This window comes from Nicotiana sylvestris, chromosome 8 (assembly GCF_000393655.2).
Source record: "Nicotiana sylvestris chromosome 8, ASM39365v2, whole genome shotgun sequence".
NCBI classification, from domain to species: Eukaryota; Viridiplantae; Streptophyta; class Magnoliopsida; order Solanales; family Solanaceae; genus Nicotiana; species Nicotiana sylvestris.
In genome coordinates, this window is record NC_091064.1 from 156,449,110 (window position 1) to 156,470,991 (window position 21,882).

Genomic DNA, 21,882 nt, shown 5'->3' on the forward strand with positions numbered 1-21,882 from the left:
GGTTGGAAAAAGTTTTAATGATGTTATGGGATATGTTGGCATGTTTGGTTGAGGTCTCGAGGGTCTCGGGTGTGTTTCGGATGCTCAACGGGACATTTTGGACTTGAGGAGTTAGCACTTTTGCTGGTATTCTGTTGCAGACGATTTATTCTTCGCGATCGCGTAGGCTTGGTTGGGCAGAGGTGAGATTTGTTCTACGTGATCGCAGAAGTTAGGATGTGATCACAATTGGCTGTGAAATTGTGGTTCGCGAACGCGTGGCTAGGGTCGCGTTCGCGTATGAGAGAAGGAGCTGGTGATGAGTGGAGAGGTTCTTCTGTGCGATCACGTGGGAGAGGCCGTGATCGCGTGAGTTAGCAAAGGCAGTGCTTCGCGATTAAGATGAAGGGAGCACCTGGGCTAAATGTATAAAAATCAATCTTCGCGATTTTTAGCCCATTTATCACCATTTCTGAACGGCTTGGAAGATTTTTGAGAGGGATTGAAGAGGGAATCGAAGGGAAACATTGGAGGTAAGGTTTTTGAACTCAATACTCGATTTTATGGTAATTTCTAACTAATTAGACGTGAAATTAGTGGGATTTAAAGCCTAAAATTGCGGAATTAGAGCTTGTAATTGGAGAGCTTTGAATGGGGATTTGTGGGGCCATTTGAGGTCCGATTTTGATGTTTTTGGTATATATGGACTCGTGGGAGGATAAGAATTCTATTGATGTGATTTTTGTCGGATTTCGAGACGTGGGCCTTGGGGTTGGGTTTGGCCAATTTCGGGATTTTTGAGTTAATTTGATTATTTTCGCTTGGGCTTTGTTCCTTTAGCGCGTATTAATGGTATGATACTAATTTTGGTTAGATTTGGAGCATTAGGAGGCCGATTCAAGAGGCAAAGGCATCGCGGGCTAGAGTTTGGACCGGATTGAGGTAAGTAATAATTGTAAATGTTGTCTTGAGGGTATGAAACCTAAGATTTCACATCGTTGTGCTACTTTGAGGTGACGCACGCGCTAGATGACGAGTATGGGGTCGTGCACCGTTGGGGATTGTGACTTGGTTCATCTTGTACGACTGTTAAGTTGCGTATTTGATTGAAAACTGTTTGATATCATTGTGTTTTGGAAAGTATTTCCATGTTTTGGGCTCAATGCCATATTTGGGCCTCGTGCCAACTGTTTTGGACCCTTAGGGGCTTTCTATTCCTAATTGTTTTGACTCAATATCTGTACTCAGCTATGTTGTATTCTACTGTTTTCATAAATCAGTCGTATTTACTCTGCTTTGATATTTTGGGCTGAGCATCATGTATTACTGTTGCCCGAGTGGCTTGAGAGGTTTCTGACTGAGTAAGGTCGAGGGCCTGTGTTGCGAGGATATTTTGGGATCGGGTTGCGCGGCACAACATGTTTTACTGATTTACGATATATAAGAGGCCGAGGGCCTGATTTGTTATGCCACGAGATGGCTTGTGATAACGTTTGGGCTGTAGGAGCCCCTTCGGAGTCTGAACACCTCCAGCGAGTACGGGTACCCAGTGTGAGAGATGTGATATCGCCCGAGAGGCTGGTATTGTTTCACGTTGTTTCCCGAGGGGTTGATTACGAGTGTTTGTGAGGTAGCCCGAGGGGCTGGTTCTGTTGATATTTTGCGCGAGAGGCGGTTGTGATTCATGTTTTCCCCAAGGGCATGTTTACGTTTCTATGCTTTTACTCAATGTTTTCATCACTCGTTTGAAACTATTGAAAGATGTTTTAAAAAGGTTTTACTAAACTGAATTGTTTTTACGAGTTTATTGATTTACTGTATTGTTCTGGACATATACTGTTTTGTTGTAGTGCTATGACGTGAAATTACCTGTGTTTCTTATTGCTTAGCTGCTTTTACTTTTATTACTTATAGAGTTAGCATACTCACATTACTCCATGCGCCTTGCGGGCAGATCCAGGAGTCTCGGGACGTAATAGTGAGTGTTGATCAGTCTTCCAGCAGGTCTCCGGAGTTGACTAGGTAGTTGTTTGGCGTTCGCAGCCCTGTGCTTCTCCCTCCTATCTTATTCAGATTGTCTTAGTATTTTATTTTCGGACTATGTTGTCCTTTCTTGTTCCTAGACGAGTTTGTAGTTGCTCATGACTGGTGACACCCCGATGCCGGACTTGTGTTATATTTCCGCACTGCTTGTTTAAAATTATATTATGGGATTTTAGTTAATTAATGGTTTTAAATGACTTCTTATGATTTTCTGGTTGGTTTTGGGTTTGTGTCGGCTGGCCTAGTTTCACGATAGACGTCATCACGACCGGGTCAGTTTTAGGGTCGTGACACATAATTACCCAATTATCTATATAATCAAGAATTATCTCAAATTACTTAAGTTACTACTCACACTACTGAAAAATTGGCCTACGGTAACACATGAAAAATCGTTTCCACAGACTGTATAGACCGTTCCATCAACCCCGTGCCAATAGGTCTATGGGAACGGTTCTTGCAGCGATTTTCGTCACTGTGGTTATAGATACGTCTATCACAACAATTTTCCCTTTCTCTGTTGGAACGATTATTTTTTCCAATTGGAACGGTTTAAAACCGTTCTTATATTGTGGATGCAACAGTTCTTAACTGTTACCATATTATTTAATGGAACACTTATGTAAGCTATTGTTACGGTTATGCATGGATATAACAACGGTTTCTTTAAGCTATCACAATGGTTTTATTTGTCTTGGAACAGTTTATAGATATTTTGGAACGGTTTATACGATCTATTGCAACGGTTTGTATTGTATAATGGAACGTCATTATGTCCTACTGCAACGGTTTTGGTAGGCTATTGTAAAAGTTCAGTTAAAACAAAAATATAACACCTGTTATTAATAAATATTTATATATATAATAAATTATAATAACACTAAAATTTAAATAAATCATAAAATGAAACTATTAATAATATAATTTATCCATAAAGCAAATGTTCTATCCCAAATGCATAAGTTTAATACATTTCAAGAGAGTAAGTTTCAATAATATTGATAACAAAAGATTCCTATAGAACATTCATCTATAGCAATTCAAAATTCATTTCAAGTAAGGTCTAGTTCTTCACTTCCATCATCTTCTTCCATTTGTTGATCTACTCCACCTACAAAAGAGGATAAATAAAGCCATTACTCTTCACGAGAACTACTCGTTTCAAAACCAAAAATGGATTTTTTGATATAATTCAACATAATCTAAAAAATGTCAAAAACATGAATGATTTAAAAAATTAGTCAAGCTAGGCCATGAATTAACTCTAATCTTCTTTAATTTTCATTTTCATTTCATCATATATAAGAATAGAAGACAGTTCATTCTTCAGTTCTTATGAATGTTCATGGTAATTTTAGCAACCTCAATTGTTTCTATTAAGACATACATGCTGTTGTCCAAGGCATACCTCTTGTCCAAGTTTCAGACATAGTAATTCGAATAGAAGTTCTGACTATCTCTATAAGAAATTAAAATAAGATAAAAGGATCATATATAGCAGATCATGAAGACAGTTCATTCTTCAGTTCTGAAGACAGAACTTGGTACAAAATTCACCTCCTAATGTGGAGTGAAGAAAGCACTGAACTCACCTAGAAAAATGATAATCAACTACTAAATGATCTCAGAATCGAAAATTAACAAGAAAATCCAACTATTATCTTCCAAAGTTCAAATCTTTGCACTAAATTCAACCAGACAGAGACCCAATTCACTAGATTATATCCATAATAAAAACCAATCACTCTTTAATAGAAAACAATTCAATCCTAAGAATCAATGAAAAACCATAAAGAGCAGCACAACTAGTAAACTACAACAGTCCAACCAAACACCTACCAAACAGAGGCAACTTAATACCAAACATCATAAACTAGTAGACTACAGCAGTCCAACCAAACACTTGCCAAACAAAAAAACTTAATATCACTACCAATTAACAAATACCACTGCCAACACATAAAGAGCAGCACAACAAATTGAGGTAATCTTTTCGACACTCTAGTTTTGTAGTCTATCTCTGATTGAGGTAATCCATCATTATCATGGGAGTCTGTAATGTTTTGACTTCGGAAATGTCCAAATCATGATATTCAAATTTGCTATGGCAAATCATGCAAAAAGTCAAATTTTCTTAGGTAGCTGCTTTGAAGATTCCATGAATGTTGTACACGATCTGATACCGGAAAAGTGAGAAAGCTCAAAGAAGCTTATGTTAAGGTAAATTTAATTGAATCCACACCCTGAAAGCCGAGTTAAGTTTATTTTCCTGCTCACTATAGGTAGTTATATTATTTTCTTGTGTTTCACTTTTCAAATCTGTATTTTCTGGAACTTTCACTGACCTGGATATTCTGGAAAATTTTGAGAAATGTATATTTGGCAAAAGAAATCTTGAGACTTTCAATTACAATTTGTTTCAGCATAGGAACTTAGAATTTATTTAAAAGCTATTACTGCAAGATAAAATTTTCCATTTTGGTTTTGGTTCCTTTTTGGATAACTTCTAACTCAATATAAATCAAACAAAGATCTTTCTGCAACTTTTGTAATCTTTGCAAATTTCATAGGCAAAGTAAATAACTATTTAGACTTTGTGAGAGAGAAAGAGAGAAGTGGTAGAAGAAGAAGCACAAGGAAGGAGGAGAAGAAGAAGAAATAGAAGAAGATGTATAATATTTGGCAAGTACTGACCTTGATTGTTACTACCAGCAGATGGTCGATTGTTTAGTTGAACAGAAGCTTGTTGTGCAGAGGAAGCTTCTACGAACCTTAGCATGTCAGGATCAAGTCGCAATTCTGGGTTCAGACGCTAAAGTCGTGCGACGACGCTCATTGTAATATGTTGTTCCATAGCATCCTTTTGTTCGTTCAACTTTTCCAGCATTCTTTGTTGCATCCTCTCTTCCATTTCCTCCATTTTCTGCTGCATCCTCTCATTAGAAGCATCAGAAGATCCAAGATTTCCTATTTTCCCTTTTAAGACGGTCTTGGTAACCCCTCGTCCATACAATCTCACGCGACCGCGACCTGGATGTTCAGGTGCCATGACTGATGCAAAAGCATCAGGGAATGATTGCCATCTTGACTTTCTTGAGTTGATTGTAGTCTCTCCCTTCCAGCCTACAAACCAAATGCCAAATGCGAGAGAAAAGAGTTTAAGTATATAAAATTGAATCATTAATTAAGAATAGATAAATAATCACGGCAAACTTTAAATAAGAAATTTCTTACAATTTTACTAATCGTATTGTCATATGAGGTTTTGTATACTCGGTCAAGTTTTCTTTTTCTTGTAGCCACAAAGATGTCCTTACTTTGACAGAGTATCCGAAGTATCAGAGAGTTACTTCTTTTTGCCTAGTTACATGAAAACTAGTATAAGAATCTTTCCACGTTAAAGTTAGCAAGTTCATAATAAAAAAAAGAAAGAGAAAACATCAAACCTCGCGAATTAGAGCAAAAGGTGTTCTGCCAGCAGTGTGCGGACACTTCAACTTATTTTGATTCTCAGTATTGGTTTCGGACATTTTCTGCAAATAAATGAGTCAACCAAATAGCAACTTATTTCGATTTTCATGGTATTTTTAAAATATGCATGCAAACTATAGCTTTAGATGGAGTGCCAACCTACATTCCTTCACATAAAGTAAAACAAGAAACAAGCAGAGAATAGGTCACAGAAAGAATTGATGTAATTACCTTGTGAGGAGAGGAGTTCCAATATTTAAGAAGATCCTTAAAGTGAGATTCCGGAACATCTACTGGCCTGTTCTCCATTCAAAGCTCATCATTCTCATAGGCTTTAAAGTGGTTTGTCTTCAATTGATTCTTATACTTTCTCCAAGCAGTACAAATTGATTGAAAACCCCATGGTTTCGCCTCGTCAGGAATGTCATATTTTTCCTACATATTTAGTGCAATTGGATTAGTGTATTGAATATTGAATATTGGAAACTTCATAACTTGATATATGTTGGAAACTTCATACCTTGATATATGTTCACATATCCTCTTTTGTGTCTAGTTTTCTTCAATTAAATACATTAAGAGGACAAAAAGTCCCACTCCTTGCCAATGTGCCGAGGAAGCTACCCAACTCTTTTACAACTTCGTTAGTAGGACCAATGGGTTGAATATACTCATTTAGAATGACTCTTTTACGCTCCTTTCTTACATGAACCCTTGGCATTTGAGTACGCGCTCTTTTTCTTTTTCTTCACTTGCATGCGTTCAGAAATATTCGAAGCACACCTTTTTGGTAATTTAGCATTTTTCATGACAATACAAAATAAACTTTTCTCTTATGGTTCCATGTAGAAACATGATTTAGCCAAACTTATAGTTCCATCATTATTTATCCTTGGTTGTAACTCCTTTCGTATCCCCATTTCTTGTAAGTCATAGCGAGATTTTTCATGATCCTTTGATTTTCCATCTATTTTCAATAAAGTCCCAAGCAAACTATCACATATGTTTTTCTCAATGTGCATCACATCAAGATTGTGCCTCAATTTGTTATGCACCCAATATGGCAACTCGAAAAAAATGGATCTCTTTTTCCACGGACCCTTATCACTTCGAGGCCTTTTTTTTCTGCTCTTTCCAAAGATATTGTTGAATTCAAGTAGCTCTTCAAACACTTCTTCACCCGACAATGGAGCAGGTGCAGGTCTATGCTCCTCCTTACCAGATCTTCTTATCTCGTTGGAATGGATGATCACGAGGCAAAAATCTTCGATGGCCCAAGTAACACATCTTATGACTATGTTTGAGATATTGAGAACATGAGTCATAATTGCAAGTGGGGCATGCCAATCTCCCCTTAGTGCTCCATCCCGAAAACATTGCTAATGCTGGAAAGTCACTAACTGTCCACAGTAAGGCAGCACGCATTCGAAATGTTTGGTTGGTTTCAGCATCAAATGTGTCCATCCCAGTTTTCCATAGTTCCTTCAATTCTTCAATTAATGGTCGTAGGTACACATCTATATCATTTCCCGGAGATGATCCTACACATCTATATCATTTCCCGGAGATGATGGACCTGGAATGATCGACGACAACATTATATACTTTGGCTTCATGCAAATCCACGGTGATAAATTATAGTTCATTAACATAACATGCCACGTACTATAAGAAATGCTCATGGTCCGAAACGGGTTAAAACCATCACTTGAAAGACCCAATCTAACATTACGAGAATCTCTAGAGAAGTCTGAGTGCAAAGAATCAAAAGCCTTCCAAGCTTCCCCATCAGCAGGATTTCTTATACTCTCAGCATTGGGTCGTTCATTAGCATGTCATCTCATTGCAGCAGCCGTTTCAGGACACATGAATATCCTTTAAAGCCTAGGCTTTAAAGGAAAGTACCTTAAAACCTTTGCAGGGATTTTAGAGCTTGCTTTAGTCAAAGGACCAACACTCTTCCATCTTGAAGACCCACAAATAGAGCAATTATCGACATTCGCTTTTTCTTTCCAAAATAACATGCAATCATTAGGGCATGCATGTATTTTTTCATAATGAAGACCCAAATATTTTATCATGTTTCTAGCCTTGTTGAAAGATTCTGGTACCTGAGCAAAGGGAAATGCCTCTTTTAGCAACTCTAACAAATCTGTGAAAGCCACATTACTCAACCCATGCAAGGATTTAAGCAAGTACAACCGAATAGTGAAACTCAGTTTACTGAAATTTTCACACCCCAGATATAACTCTTGTTTTCCGTCCTCTAGTAATTTGAAAAACTTATTTGCATCTTCAGATAGTCTTTCCTCAACTCCTTCTTTATCCCCTGCCTGACCCTCTATATTTCTAAATGCATCATGAAGTAGTCCATCAATATCGTCACGCATGGTAGATTCTTCATCATCATTGCTTGGATGAGGTGTATTTCTCAAGGAGAATCCTCCCCGTGGAAAATCCATTTGGTATAACCTTCAATAAATCCATGAACAACCAAATGATCCTCCACCACATTTCTATAATGCCAATAGCAATTCATGCACTTTTTGCAAGGGCATAATATTTCATTTCCTTGGGCGGCTCGTTCAAATGCCTTGTCCAGAAAATTATTCACTCCACGAATATACTCATCTGTCCATCTCAAGAAATTCATCCAACTTTTATCACCATTATCCATAGATATCCTATACGATAAAAGTAAATCAACAAAACTAACCAAATAAACCAAAAGCATATTAATTTGACATTGACCACTGCTTTTAAGGGTGAAACTCAGAAAGTCACAAATAGTAAAGCAATTTTGGCATGAAAGGCAGAATTACTTTTCTGTAATGTAACATAATATTTTATGTTTTGACTTCTCTTACCATAAAGCAATTCTTCTAACAAAAGTAAAAAAGAAATCTTTTTTATTTGTTACATTGTCACATTCTTTCTAAATATTAATAGCAAATATCAGTTTCATTATTAACCATTTAATAAAGTTAAAAACATCGTTGGTTATCAAATTCCCGAATCTGCCGTTGATGCATATAACATAGTGCTGGTTCTAAAATTCAATAATTTTTTAATAAAGTTATACTTTACCCTGCAATTATTAAGATAGAACTAGAATTAGGAAAAAAAAGTGTAAAATATTTTCAAAAAAATTGACTATGGGAAAGAAGAAAGAGGATGAATCCCCACATCTGTTATAAGTGATTAAATTAATAACAGTTGGGGAGAGGATTGTTTTGATTAAATTAGTTATTCATTCTATGTCCCCACATCTGTTATATGTGATTCTCCCTCCTAATGGAGAATGAATAAAAATGAAAGACAAGACCCCCCGGGGAAAAGATCTGGCATAGAAAGATGCCTTTTAAAGTACCTTTCTGTATAATGAGGCTACTTGCTAGCAAAATACCAATAGATGATGTGAACATCAAACAACAGGAAAGCTCGAATCAAAGAGCAAGAACGCAAATCCCAACACTAAAAAAACAGAACGAATTGGTTGTGTTTTCTCAATGACTTCGAGTGACCTTTCATGTAAAATACAAAATACATATAATGATTCCAAACTCAAACAGCGAGTGTAGCCACAACTACAAGGACCGCATCACAGAAATAACTTAAAGTTTCTGGAAATTCTCGTTATGTTTAGGTTTATCTTGTTTCGTTTTTGTGTATCCTTTTGGGGGTCTGTACATTACTTTTTTACTGTTAGAAATCACCCATTTGTGTTTATCTGTTTTCCAGATTCCTGAAATTGCTATTATTCTTCCCAGGGATGATTTTCATGATTATCATCATCGACTGCTCTACACGAAGTCCGGCAACTACTCGTCAATATTTGTATACATGGACTGGTAACACTTGCCACATATTGCCTTAAATATTACTATCCTAGTGTCGTTTAACTAACAAAAAAATGTCAAGTTCTGTATTGGTTTAGATTGTGGTCTCTAGCTGTTCAGTATATGAATACATGTGACTCTTACCTAAAAGAGTTGTGCTTAACCTACCTTTCATAGCTCATAGACAGATACTATGAGCTAATAGTGAAAGCTGTATTTATGGTCAACCTGGTAAGATTTGTGCCATAGTTTCTGTTGGTTTAGTAGCTTAGCGGATTGTAAACTAATTCAATATTAAATGTATGATGGGCTTCCTTCCATCTTCCTCTATTATTACAACCTTATTTTAAACAATAGCACAGGGAACTTGTTTTCCCCCTTATGCAAAGGCGATGCCTGAAATTGGATAGCTTTTTTTTTACTTTTTATTTTTTGAAAAATTTAGAACCAGCCAGCCAGGAGTTGTTAATGTAAACTGGATAGATCAAAATACATTAGTTATTAAAATCTGTAAAATTGGTATATTTAAGAACTTCCTAAGTTTTGTATACCATGAAGAATAATTAGTCTCCTGCTATTTTTGGATTGAAAAAATTAAAAGACTGAATATAAATAGAGTACAAAACTTTTCATATGTTTATGTTACATAAATTGGTTAAACTAATTTTGCCATAGGTATAAAAACAAACTTAGACCCAAACTACCCAGCTTAATAGCTCATGCAACAGGAAATTCAATGTAACTTTCCAGAGAAATTTAGTTCAAATAAAAATTCACCGAAAGAAATTCTGACCCACGTTAGCCATACCGAAATGAAAATTAAACCCAAATAATTTGGGTTCAAAACGTCAACAGAAAGCAAGGAATCATATACACTGCTCACACCATAAAGCTTAAAGAAAAAAAGAACGATTACAGAAGATAATGCCCAATTTAGAAAAGAAAAATTACCTGAAGTTGATTTCTCACTAATTGCCTTTTAGGTCGAAACTTTCTCGCGATTGAAATATTTTCTTCACCTGTAATCGCTGCCTTTAAATTATTCCTCTGTTCTTCAGATCCTTCGAGTGAAACAAATGGATTCTGGGACTTTGGGCATTTGGGAGTTTTGGGCTAGCAATCGAGATCTGGGGATTTTTGGTTAACAAATGGATTTGGGGATTTGGGAATTTAGGACATGGGTTTCATCATCTTAATCACCTGTTCTTCAGATCCTTCGTTCAACATTGATTTGGGAATTTTTGGTTAGCAAGAGTTTGCTGGTGATTTGCAGGTGATTTGGGAGTCAGCGTCTTAGCGATGAGAGCATTGGAAGTGTCGACTGAGCAATTTTAATTTAGATATTGTATTTACCAAAATAAAATATATAATAAATAAAAGAAAAAACGGGTTATATTGCTGATATTTATTATGCATTTTTATGGTACTAATATATAGGCTCCTGTTGTTTTTTTTTTTTTGAGCCGAGGGTCTCCTGGAAACAGCCTCTCTATCCTTCGGGGTAGGGGTAGGGTCTGCGTACATATTACCCTCCCCAGACCCTACCTGTGGGATTATACTGGATCGTTGTTGTTGTTGTTGTTGTTGTTGTATTGGATGGTTTAGCAAAATTTAGGGGGGTAAGCGAGGAGGGAACAAAATACCCGTTCAGTTATTAAAAAAACTTGTAAAACCGTTACTACAAATAGGCCTATTGGGACGGTTCATAAAACCGTTCCTATAAAAAACCTATGGTAACGGTTAAGTGTCAACTAGAACGATTTAGTATCTAAAGTGTGCCCATTTCATCCAAATTCTATTGTAACGGTTGTAACTGTTACCGTATCTACTTTATTGCCACGGTTTTATAATCGTTGCCAGAACAACTGTTCCTATAGGCCTATTTTTCGGTAGTGTCACTTTTAACACACTTTGCACACCTTACTATTATGGTCATGTGGTACCTTGTATGGCACTAGTCCATAAATACCGGTATTATAGCTCGGACCATATTTTATCTCCAAATGTCAAACCTCGACGAAACTCATTTTCTTCTATTCGCTTACCCTCTCACCTTCACGAATTTAGTTATCACTTGTTTGAAATAGCATAGTGATTATAATCTCAAAATAATCTCATTCTTGAACTTATGTTGGTTAACTTACGACGAAACTTCAACGTACGAAAATGCGGGATGTAACATCTCATTTCCGAGCTTATATTAATTTACTTATGGCGTACTTCCACGTACGAAAACATGGGGTGTAACAGATGTAATGTCATACGATATTAGATAAGATTAAATAACCACATTCACCAGAATGTGCAAGTAGCACACATTAAGGACAAAATGAGAAAAGATCGCATGAGATTATTTGGTCATGTCTTGTGTCGACCTACATATGTACAGATCTATAGGTGTGAAATTCTAATGAGGGAATGTCTTAAAGATGGACATGATAGACCTAAAATCACACGGAAAAAAGTTCTCTTGAAAGACCATACAAATGTTGTGCCCAGGAAAAAGTTTCAAAATTTTATAAGGCCATTAATAGGTCTAACGTGTGCTAATTATATTTATTTGTATGTGAATGTTAATTAATAATATGAAATATATCCCACGAACATAGTAACAAGTATACGAGGTGTATTTGAAGTGTTATAGGGCCTAAGGAGAGCCCTTGGGACAAGTCAAGGTGAAAATTACATGATAGACTAAAGTTCCAAATAAGCATGCACAAGACCTAACTTTAGACGAGCATATATATATATAAGGAGCTATGTAGTGAAAAACCTATCAAATGAAATATCTTCGAGTCTAGTTTCTAACACTTCAAATTGTTTGTCATTTGGACATTCCTACAAGAAGTTATGATCAAATTAACAAAGGCTGGCAGTGAAGTACTGCCATAGCATCCATGTTCGGGCTTGGAGGAGGAGTGAACTGGGGAAGTGAAGCATCCAGGCAGCATCTGAAACCCAAAAGTTTAAGCCTATAAGTATAAGGTCGGGGAGAGAGACTATATTGAGCTTTTGGGGTTAGGGATCTTGAGGTCAAGAGGCAATTTAAGCTCAAATCAAGTCCGACCAACTAAGTTAAGTTGCTAATGATTTTTTGAGTTGAATCTTACTCAATATACATGAGTTCTAATATCATTCTTACATACAAATACTAGATTTCATCATCAAATCCTCAAGAACATAAAAATTACCAAAGTTGTAGTTTTTCAAGATTGATCTATCCGAGGTAATTCTAATGCTTCAAACTCGTCTGTTATGAGTAGTTAGAAGTATTTGTAGTATTTGTTACAAGTATTAGTGGTTGAAAGATTGGATTATAAAACTCTAGTTTATGACATGAATAGTATTTTAAGAAAACGAGAGAGAAATGAATAGTATTCTTGGAAATGAAATTGATGAATGCAATGAACCTATGGAATTATTTGTAAGCAAAAGTTGGAAGTGATCAACTAAGTAATCACCTGAATTGTATATTTTACAAGTGTTGATTAAGGAAGACGATGAATAGTAATTTGGTGGCATTGTGCAATTAATATAGTATCATTAATGACTTTGAATGGGTATTAAATTATAAGAATAAAGTTGAATAGGTTAGTATGCAAATTTATTGGGTGATTTGAGTTGTTGGAAGATCGTGGCAAACTTATGAGCCATAAATGAATATTGATCAATATTCCAGGTTATATTTTGATGTAATTAGGATATTTAATTGTAAATATCGACTTGTTGGTGATGTTTGACCATTTGAATCAACAATGGAACAATAGAAGAGAATTGAAAGCTTATGACTGTTTTTTTTAGCGTAAATAGGAAATTTATATTATAGCTAGATAGGGTTCAAAATATTACAACCATAGTTGGTGTCACTTAGGACACATTTATTACCATACCTTACTAGACTATTACGAGCACCATTACTTAAGTTTTCGACAAAAACTATTTCCTCCATTTGGTCCCTTCTCAAGCTTGATTCCACAAAAGGAGGCGGTTGAACAAAAACCTTTCTCTTAGTTGGTTGAGCCTCATTTTGTTTTGCCATCTGATGTGCTAGCTCATTTCCCTACCTGAAATTGTGCCTGAGGATCACGTCCTTCTTCTGGTGCATTAACGATCTGCATGCAATTACGATATCATTAAACATGTAGTTGCCTTCATTTATGCATTGTATTACCTGTATGCAGTCTGTTTCTATTTCGAGGGGAAATAGATTCCATTCCTGTGCAGTTGTGAGTCCTTCAAGGAGAGCTAGAAGTTCTGATTCCAGTGCTCCATTTGTATAAGTGGCTTTTGTGAAGCCTACTATCCAACTACCACTTGTGTTTCTGAATACTCCTCCCAGGCCAGTTGGTTGATTTTGTTATAGCTAGCATCAATATTAAGCTTTTACCAACCCTTAGGGGGCTTATGCCATTTTATATGTATAGATATCTCCTTTAAGGGGCTGTTTGTATTTTCCGTTAGGAGCTTGTATTCAAGGGTTCTTTGCATTATAAATTTTACGTTAATAGTGTTAGAGGTATTATTTTGGTTATTGTTATTTCTGTTAATCCAGGTATTCCAAAGGATGAAAGGGAAGAGGATGTTCCAGTCTAACAATGTGTTGCTTAGTTTAATGTTTAAATCTCTGACTTGTAGTAGCCAGTGGATATCATTTGTTTTATATCTTATTTGTCATCCCACACTGTCCCAATAAAACTTACAAGCGTTACAAATAAATAAAATGTGGAATAGTGATTCCTCTTCTGTTTTACAAATTGGGCTCATATGATCAATGTTTATAGAGATGTGGGATAGATAGGCTCTACAAGGAAGTCTATTGTGAAGGAATTGCCACATGAAAAATTTGATTTTGTTTGGACAATTCTGTTTTCATATCCAATCAAAGTCTATGCTGTTAGGTTTTGATGGCTCAATTAAACTATAGCACGATTTGATGGTGAAGATACCTTTGTTTGTTTTTGACTAGATGGGGATATCCCATTTTGGCCCATCTTTTCGAATCCTAACCTTAGATATATGGTGTTTTACAGTATCCGGGAGGGCTAGTGAAAGAGTATTGAAGTTCCAATTTTTTCCATCATGAAGATCTCTAAGTATTAATTTTTTATCTTTAATTAATAGAGGTCCCTCAATTAAGCTACGTAAGTTTGTTGCCTCAGGTATCCGGTTTGTGTTCCAAACATCCATGTTAGTGCCTAAATGAGGTGACCAGGTAATACCTTCCATATAAAAGAGTGATTTTTGATAGCTTTACTGTAGACATATGTGGTGGTAATTAGGTTTACCCAAGGAGTCGTAGTGTTTGCGAGAAGTCTCCATGCTAAACTTGATAACAAACTGATATTCTTAGTTTTTGCATCCTTAATACCTAGTCCTCCATTGGATTTAGGTTGGCAAATTGTAGACCACTTTATTAGGTGTAATCTTTTCTTTTCAATCGTAGTGCCCCAAATAAAGTCTCTTTGAATTTTGTCTATATTTTTAAGGATTTTTGTGGGGAGGAGTATGTATTGCATATAATGGTTTAGGACTGTATTGAGACAAGCATTTTCTAGGGTCGTTCTGCCAGCTATGTTTACAAACCTAGTTTTCCAATTTGCCAATCTGGCTCTCATTTTATCAAGGATAAAAACGTAGTCCCTAGGACGAGGGTTTTTTGTTAAGATTGGAAAACCTAGGTAGGTTCCAAAGGTATTACTTTTTTCAAGACCTAGGGTGGAGGCAATGTCCTTAGTGATGTTTGGTTGGCAATCATTGGAGAAGATAATTTTTGACTTAGTGGTATTTACATTTTGCCCTGAAAGATTGCAGAATAATCCTAGACCTATTTTAATTGCTTGGCAGGATGGGTTGTTTGCCTTAACCATAAGGGTTAGGTCATCTGCAAAAAAAAGGTGAGAGAATAGATGACTTTTCCTGCCTATTTGAATTGGATTCCAATTTCGGACATCCACTTGATGATTAATATCTAGAGAACATTTCCATGCAAAGTATAAAAATGTAGGGAGATATGGGGTCTCCTTGTCTAATGCCCCTACTAGGTTCAAAAAAGTTTGTGATTGATTCATTTACTAGAACCCCTATTGAGCTAGTGGTAATGCAGCTCATTAAGAGATTAGTAAATTTTGGTGGTTCGGTATATAAAGGAACATTCTAGTCGGTCGAAGGCTTTTTCAAGATCGATTTTTAAAATCAACTGGCCCCGTTTGCCTTTTAGTTTTTTAAAATTGGAGATTAATTCTTGAATAATAATCGCATTATCAGATGCTCTTCTATGCTTGATAAAGCTTGTTTGGAAAGGACTAATAATATGTTTTAAGTAGGGTTTTAAGCGATTTTTAAGGATTTTTTTTAATAATTTTGTAGATTGTATTACATAAGCTAATAGGTCTAAAAATTTTGACATTATTAGCATTTTGAAACTTAGGTATTAGGTCGAGATAAGTTTTGTTGATGTCACTAGGGATACTTTGAGTTTCAAAAACTTGGTGACAAAATTTTTTCACTGATTGGCCAATGCTATGCCAATATTTTTGGAAAAAGAAAGGGTGTAAACCGTCTGGTCGCGGGGCCTTAAAAGGCTCAAAAGAGAAAATAGCTCTATTTATTTCAATATCCATTAAAGAGTTATCAAGAGCACCTAGGTTATAATTATAATGACTGGGGGTAATTTTTTAATGTCAACCCAATTGGCGCTAGTATGAGAGGTAGTGAAAGCATTCCTAAAATAATTGCTAACATGGGCTGTGATTTTGCTATGGTCATTTAGCCAGTTTCCTGCCTCGTCCTTAAAGAAGGTTATTTTATTTTTTCTTTTCCTATTGGAGGCTGTTATGTGAAAAAATCTTGTATTAGCGTCCCCTTCATTTAACCACAATATTCTAGCCCTCATTTTCCAGTAATCTTCCTCCATCCTAAGGATATCATTATAATCCTTTTTCAAGTTATTCTCTATTTGTTGTAAAAATAAACTATTTGTGTAATTTACTAGATTTTGGATTCCTTGTAGTCTAGCAAGGATTTTCTTTTTTGGCATTAAGGTCTGCAAACGTACTTTTCTTCCAGGTTCTAATGGTTGTCACAAAATTTTCACTAGCCTTGCAATCATTGCCTTCCTAATGTCTTTTTACTATATTTTAGAAATCCGGGTGTCTACTCCAAAACGTTTCCAATCTAAAGGGTTGTTTATAATCTAATCTACTTTTAGGGATTAATTCCACCAACAAGGGATTATGGTCGGAATACGTTTTAGGAAGGTGAATAATCGAGCAGTTAGGGAACAAATCAAGCCATTGCTCATTTGCTAAGATTTTATCAAGTCTTTCCATTATTAGTCCTCTATTTAGATTTCTATGATTTGACCATGTATACTTACAACCCTTATAGCCAATATCCATTAGGTTATAGTTATTGATTTTTTACCAAAGAAATTACTTTTATTGTTGTTAACCGATCTACCCCCAAATTTTTCATTCGCACACATTATATCAGTTAGGTCCCCCTTACCATCCAAGGTCCTTTATAGGAGTTATAAATGCTTTCTAAATTTTCCCACATATTATTCTTATCATTTTTATCAGTGCTAGCATATATAAAAGAGAAGAGCCAGGATGGGCGAGTAGGAAGTACCTCTATAGTAGCATGTATTTCCTGATTTCTTCGGACAAAATTCTGGACAGTGATGACATTGTGGTTCCCCATTACAACCATTCCTCCTGCTTGACCTTTTGATGGAACCTCAATCATTTCTGAGAAACCAAACTCTCCTAGCATTCGTGCATGGTTAGCCATCCTAGTTTCCAATAGAGTGGTCGTGCAAGGCCTATAAGTATCTACCATTTCTCTGAAAGTCCTTCTAAACTCATCGTTGTTCCCTCCCCTAATGTTCCATATTATGAAGTTAGTTGGACGATTCATGGATAGGTTCAGTTGTATGTTTGCTGGATCCCCATTCTTCCTCCCTCTTTCTTGGAACACAGGTTCCTCTTGAGTGATGGGACCAGAATCATGGTTCCATTGCCCACAGTTGGGTCTTGGTAAGGCTTAATATCCATTGAGCACTTGTACAGTGCTAATGAACAGTTGAGTACATGCCTCTTCTCTTGCATCTCCATGAAGAGAAAAACTTTTACCTCGTTTATGCTTGGGAATTCCAAGATTTGTTCCACTCTTGGGAACAATGGGTCTCCCATTTCCTCCTCTGGATCCTCTTCTCCTTCTGCCTCCTGCATATTCTGTGGTTGGAGTACTGGAGGTTGTTGTTCCACTGGTGGTTCTTGGTGGACTTGGGGATGGGGAGGGTTCTCCCAAGGCATAAAGATTGGATTCAAGTGAGTGAGGGTTTCTGGGGGAAGAATGGCATGTCTATGTGAGGGTTCTGTGGCTGCATGAGGTTGAAATGGGGTGGTATATTCCATTGATGCATCATTGCATGTAACAGATAGGGGCTCATTGATGGTGCCAACGGGTTTAGTATATTGTTTCACCATACCTGGTTCAAGTAGTTGTTCATCGCGAGTCTCATTCCTTCGGATATAATTTGAGCAAGGTAATGTGTGTTGTGGAGAATGATAATGGATTCCTGTCCATTTATTTGGACATTGAATGACATTGCATGGCCCAACAGCCCCACTTCCATCCATGAGAGTGGTTGGTAATCCTGGTTTTGAGGTGGTTGGACTAGGATTATTTGTGGATTTTCCAATTGGGGGTGGGGCAGGGGGTTGATTCTCCATATTCTGGACTCTGTGTTGCCTCAGGATCTAATTAGCTTGTGCCTTCTTCTCAAGGTGGATGGTATTCTTGGCATTTTCCAGAGGAGGATCGAGGTTTCTTATAGAGGTATTTTTGGGCGTGATTTTTTGATTGTCAGCTGGAGTATTGGGAGATGGGCTAATGATTGGCAGATCAATTTGCATGTCTAATGTGTGGAGTGGCGTATTATATTGACCAATATCCTTTTTAGATTTTGCATGGGTTGAGTTCTTGAGTTGAGATGCCATTTGTCCAGAATGGGTGGAAGGGGTTGGTATTTGGATGGCATGCTCAAACTCTTCATTACCAAGAGCTATTTTGGTCATTATGTTAGTAGTTGTTTGGGTTATAGAGTGATTAGTATTGTTTTGGTCATTTGATTGGTTAGAATTAGCGGTGGTAGAGTCCCTAGTATTGATATTAGTAACAATAATTATATTGTTAGTGGAGTTTTCCTTCATGGCATTAGGAACTTTAGTAGTATCCATTGACACGTGTATATTGGACATGTCCAAGCTGTCCAAAGAAGCTTCCAAAGGATTATTATTGTTTAAGAAAACTTTTTTAGTAAGATTAATATTTTTATTGTCGCACCTCCTTTTTCCGCCCCCGCGAGGGTGCAAGGGAGTTTTCTCCAATTAAAGGACAGTCGAAACGAGATTTGTTTGTTTGTTTCAGAGTCGCCACTTGGGAATTTTAAGGCGTCCCAAGTCACCGGTTTTAATCCCTGAATCGAGGAGAATATGACTCTGTCTATTTAACAGTCTGCGCACCAGAAATCCGGATAAGGAATTCTGTTAACCCGGGAGAAGGTGTTAGGCATTCCCGAGTTCCGTGGTTCTAGCACGGTCGCTCAACTGTTATATTCGGCTTGATTATTTTGATTTGTTAAATACATTTTTATTGCATGATTTTATTGTTACCGCTTCTATTTAGATTTAAAGACCCTTCTTTGAATCGAATCACGCGTACGTATATTCGTGTTATAAATTATATTTTTTAAAACATGCGGAGTTGTGTCACGCGCACGTGTACACAATAATATAGATAATATTTTTATTAAAATAATTATTTTCGAAATTATGCTTTAAATAAAATCAAGAAACATTCGCCCTTTTGGTATAATTAAGTAGTGAACCTCACATCTCGGGTTTTTATGAAATTAATAATGATATTCTCCGAGAAATCCCTTTTATTAAATATTCGATCGAAGTCACGCGAACGCATAATCCGAATTGCTTTTAGAAATATAATTAGGTTACGCGAACGTATCCCTAATCACAAAAATATTCTTGATGGTAGTATAAATTTTCCACAAATTGTTTATTACATCCATACATTTTTATGTGAAAGTCATGAGAAATAAATATTCTTCTAGTCTCTAAATTCCTTAAAAAGAATTTACAATTTATTGGACGTTGATCGCAATTTATATTTTTTCGCGTATGAATTATATTCCTCAAACCATTCGAATTTGAGGAGTAAAATAAACAACGTGTGATTAATACTACCATTTAGTGAATACAATATTTGCCTACCCAAATAAACAACGTGCAAATTACGTATAAAAATTGGGAAAGAATGGATGTAAGAAAGGAAGTGATATTTTTGAAGAATTTTCATTATTCTATTTGTAGCAAACGCTATTTACACATTTTTGACTTAAAATGTTACAATTTATAAATCTCATCTTTCTTTTACACCACTTGTTTTTAGTCCGAGGTTATAATTATTTAGTTAATTTTTGATTACGAAGATTGAGTTTGAGATAAACACTAACTCTGCCTATGCGAATATTTACAAACACTAACTCTATATTTTGTAAAAAAAATCATCGACATTATTTCATACATTAAAAGAAATGAGTTGATCGCGTTCCTAAAATAACTATGCCATTTGTTATTAAGAAAGAGAACTAATCTACCAATTGATTTAATAAGACGACATCATCTAGCTTTAAACAAAATTGGATATTTGACAAAATAATCTAGTAATGTAATTTCTTGGGTATTTCCGTACTATTCTTTACTTAGCTAACAATATCACAAGATTTAATTAATGGCCAATTTTCTGCAATGTTCCCTATCTCAACAATTTAAACAGTAAATGTCATCACTAGTCCTCAAAACATATAAGATTATCGTGGAATTTACTACTCCAGAAGGTTAATTAGTTAACAGTTTATCATGTCAAGTATAATACTATATTAACCAACTAAAACAAAACTGAAACTTAAACTAATAAAATTTAAATGAGTAGAAGACATCCTTATAATTCCAAACTTCATTTACTTGCCATGTTGAAGCTTTTCATGCCATGAATTTAAAATATATACCTGATATTGGAAGCAAAAGAAAATGATGATGAGAATCAGCAGCAGTAATAACAGTACAATAGCAACAACTGCCCAGCAACAGTAACAACCCAGTAACAGACCGGTGGAGTAGTAATCCCAAAAACAAAAGCTTTAAGCTTTAAATGAAACAACAACCATTAATACTAATTTCAAACAAAGAAAGAAAGCAGTAGATTTTTTTTTAGTTTTATTTTATTTTGAAAGCTTAAATCTTTTTCGGAATTTTTCTCTCTTCTATTCTCTGTCCGTTTTTTTCTCTCTATCTGTGTGTGTATTTTTTTTCGTATCTCTCTCCCTATTTCTGTTCTTGTCTTGTGTTCAAGACTTCATATATATAATCCCATCCCATAAATCTTTTAATCAATTAAATCAATACTTTTTCTCTACCCAACCCATTATCTTTCCACTCATCCCCATTACATTAAATAAACATATCACACCACCCCATTATATTTTGTCCCCCATGCTTCATTTAAAATAATGCAAGATTCTCCCTTTAAATTAAATCTTGTTCCCCCTTTATATTAAACAACTATATCACAACCCACCCCATTTCATTTTGTCCCACATGCTTCAAATAAACAATTTCAAATGTACAATTCCTAAACTACCCCTCACGACCTTACTGAAATTACCAAACTACCCCTGAACGTACTACAAATTTACCAAACTACCCATCAGCTATAACACATCAATTAATCAAACTTAACCAAAATATAGACAATATGATCAATTTCTAACAATGTTCTAACAACAATATGAACACGGATGAACATCATAACAACAATATCACATGAACACGATTTTAACAATATTTCAACAACAAATCACATGAACACAAATTGAACAACAAAGAACAACTAAAATTTGATTGAACAATATTTTAGCAACAAACAATCCTATTTTCGGATTCAACAACTACAACAAACAAGTATATTTAGATTTCTAACTTCAATCATATTGAACTTAAAATCAATTCTAACAACATTACAACCAACAATTCCTATATTAAACTTTATGAGATAAATTCAAGAAATAATCACAAATGGTAAACAAGAAATCAAGCTATACAAATTTCGGATTCAAGAACAAACAAACATAATATGAACATGAATTAAATCTAAAAATAAAAACGATGGATTCAAATGATTAAAACCAACATACTTCCCTTATTACAACTAAATTCTTTAGACAAATAACAAGATCGACGAAGAAACAATTATGAACTTAAACTTGAACTTAACAATATTAACAATTTCTAACAATACATAAACACATGAAACAAATTGAAGAAATAGTTAATTAAATTTCAATTTGAATCTAACAAACATCAAACTAACAAATATTCACTTAAACAATAATACAAACATGAAATGAATATGAAAACAACTAATTAAACTTCTATTTTGAAATCTGAAAATTAATTTAACAAACAACATG

At 35.4% G+C, this 21,882-nt stretch overlaps 1 protein-coding gene across 2 annotated transcripts; it reads right to left on the bottom strand.

Moving 5' to 3' along the window:
• Positions 1 to 2,908: 2,908 nt before the first annotated feature.
• LOC104224309 (uncharacterized) lies at positions 2,909 to 10,666 on the bottom strand. 2 transcript variants are annotated; one of them, XM_070152947.1, is made up of 7 exons: positions 10,284 to 10,666; positions 6,014 to 8,177; positions 5,725 to 5,928; positions 5,469 to 5,555; positions 5,257 to 5,382; positions 4,717 to 5,145; positions 2,909 to 3,133 (listed from the first exon to the last, which is right to left on the bottom strand). In XM_070152947.1, the coding sequence occupies exons 3-6, from the start codon at positions 5,800 to 5,802 to the stop codon at positions 5,038 to 5,040; spliced, it is 399 nt and encodes a 132-aa protein (XP_070009048.1). In that variant the 5' UTR covers positions 5,803 to 5,928; positions 6,014 to 8,177; positions 10,284 to 10,666; the 3' UTR covers positions 2,909 to 3,133; positions 4,717 to 5,037. The 2 variants fall into 2 exon arrangements, with proteins under 2 accessions (XP_070009048.1, XP_009774232.1); XM_009775930.2 differs by lacking the exon at positions 6,014 to 8,177.
• Between the last annotated feature and the right edge of the window lie 11,216 nt (positions 10,667 to 21,882).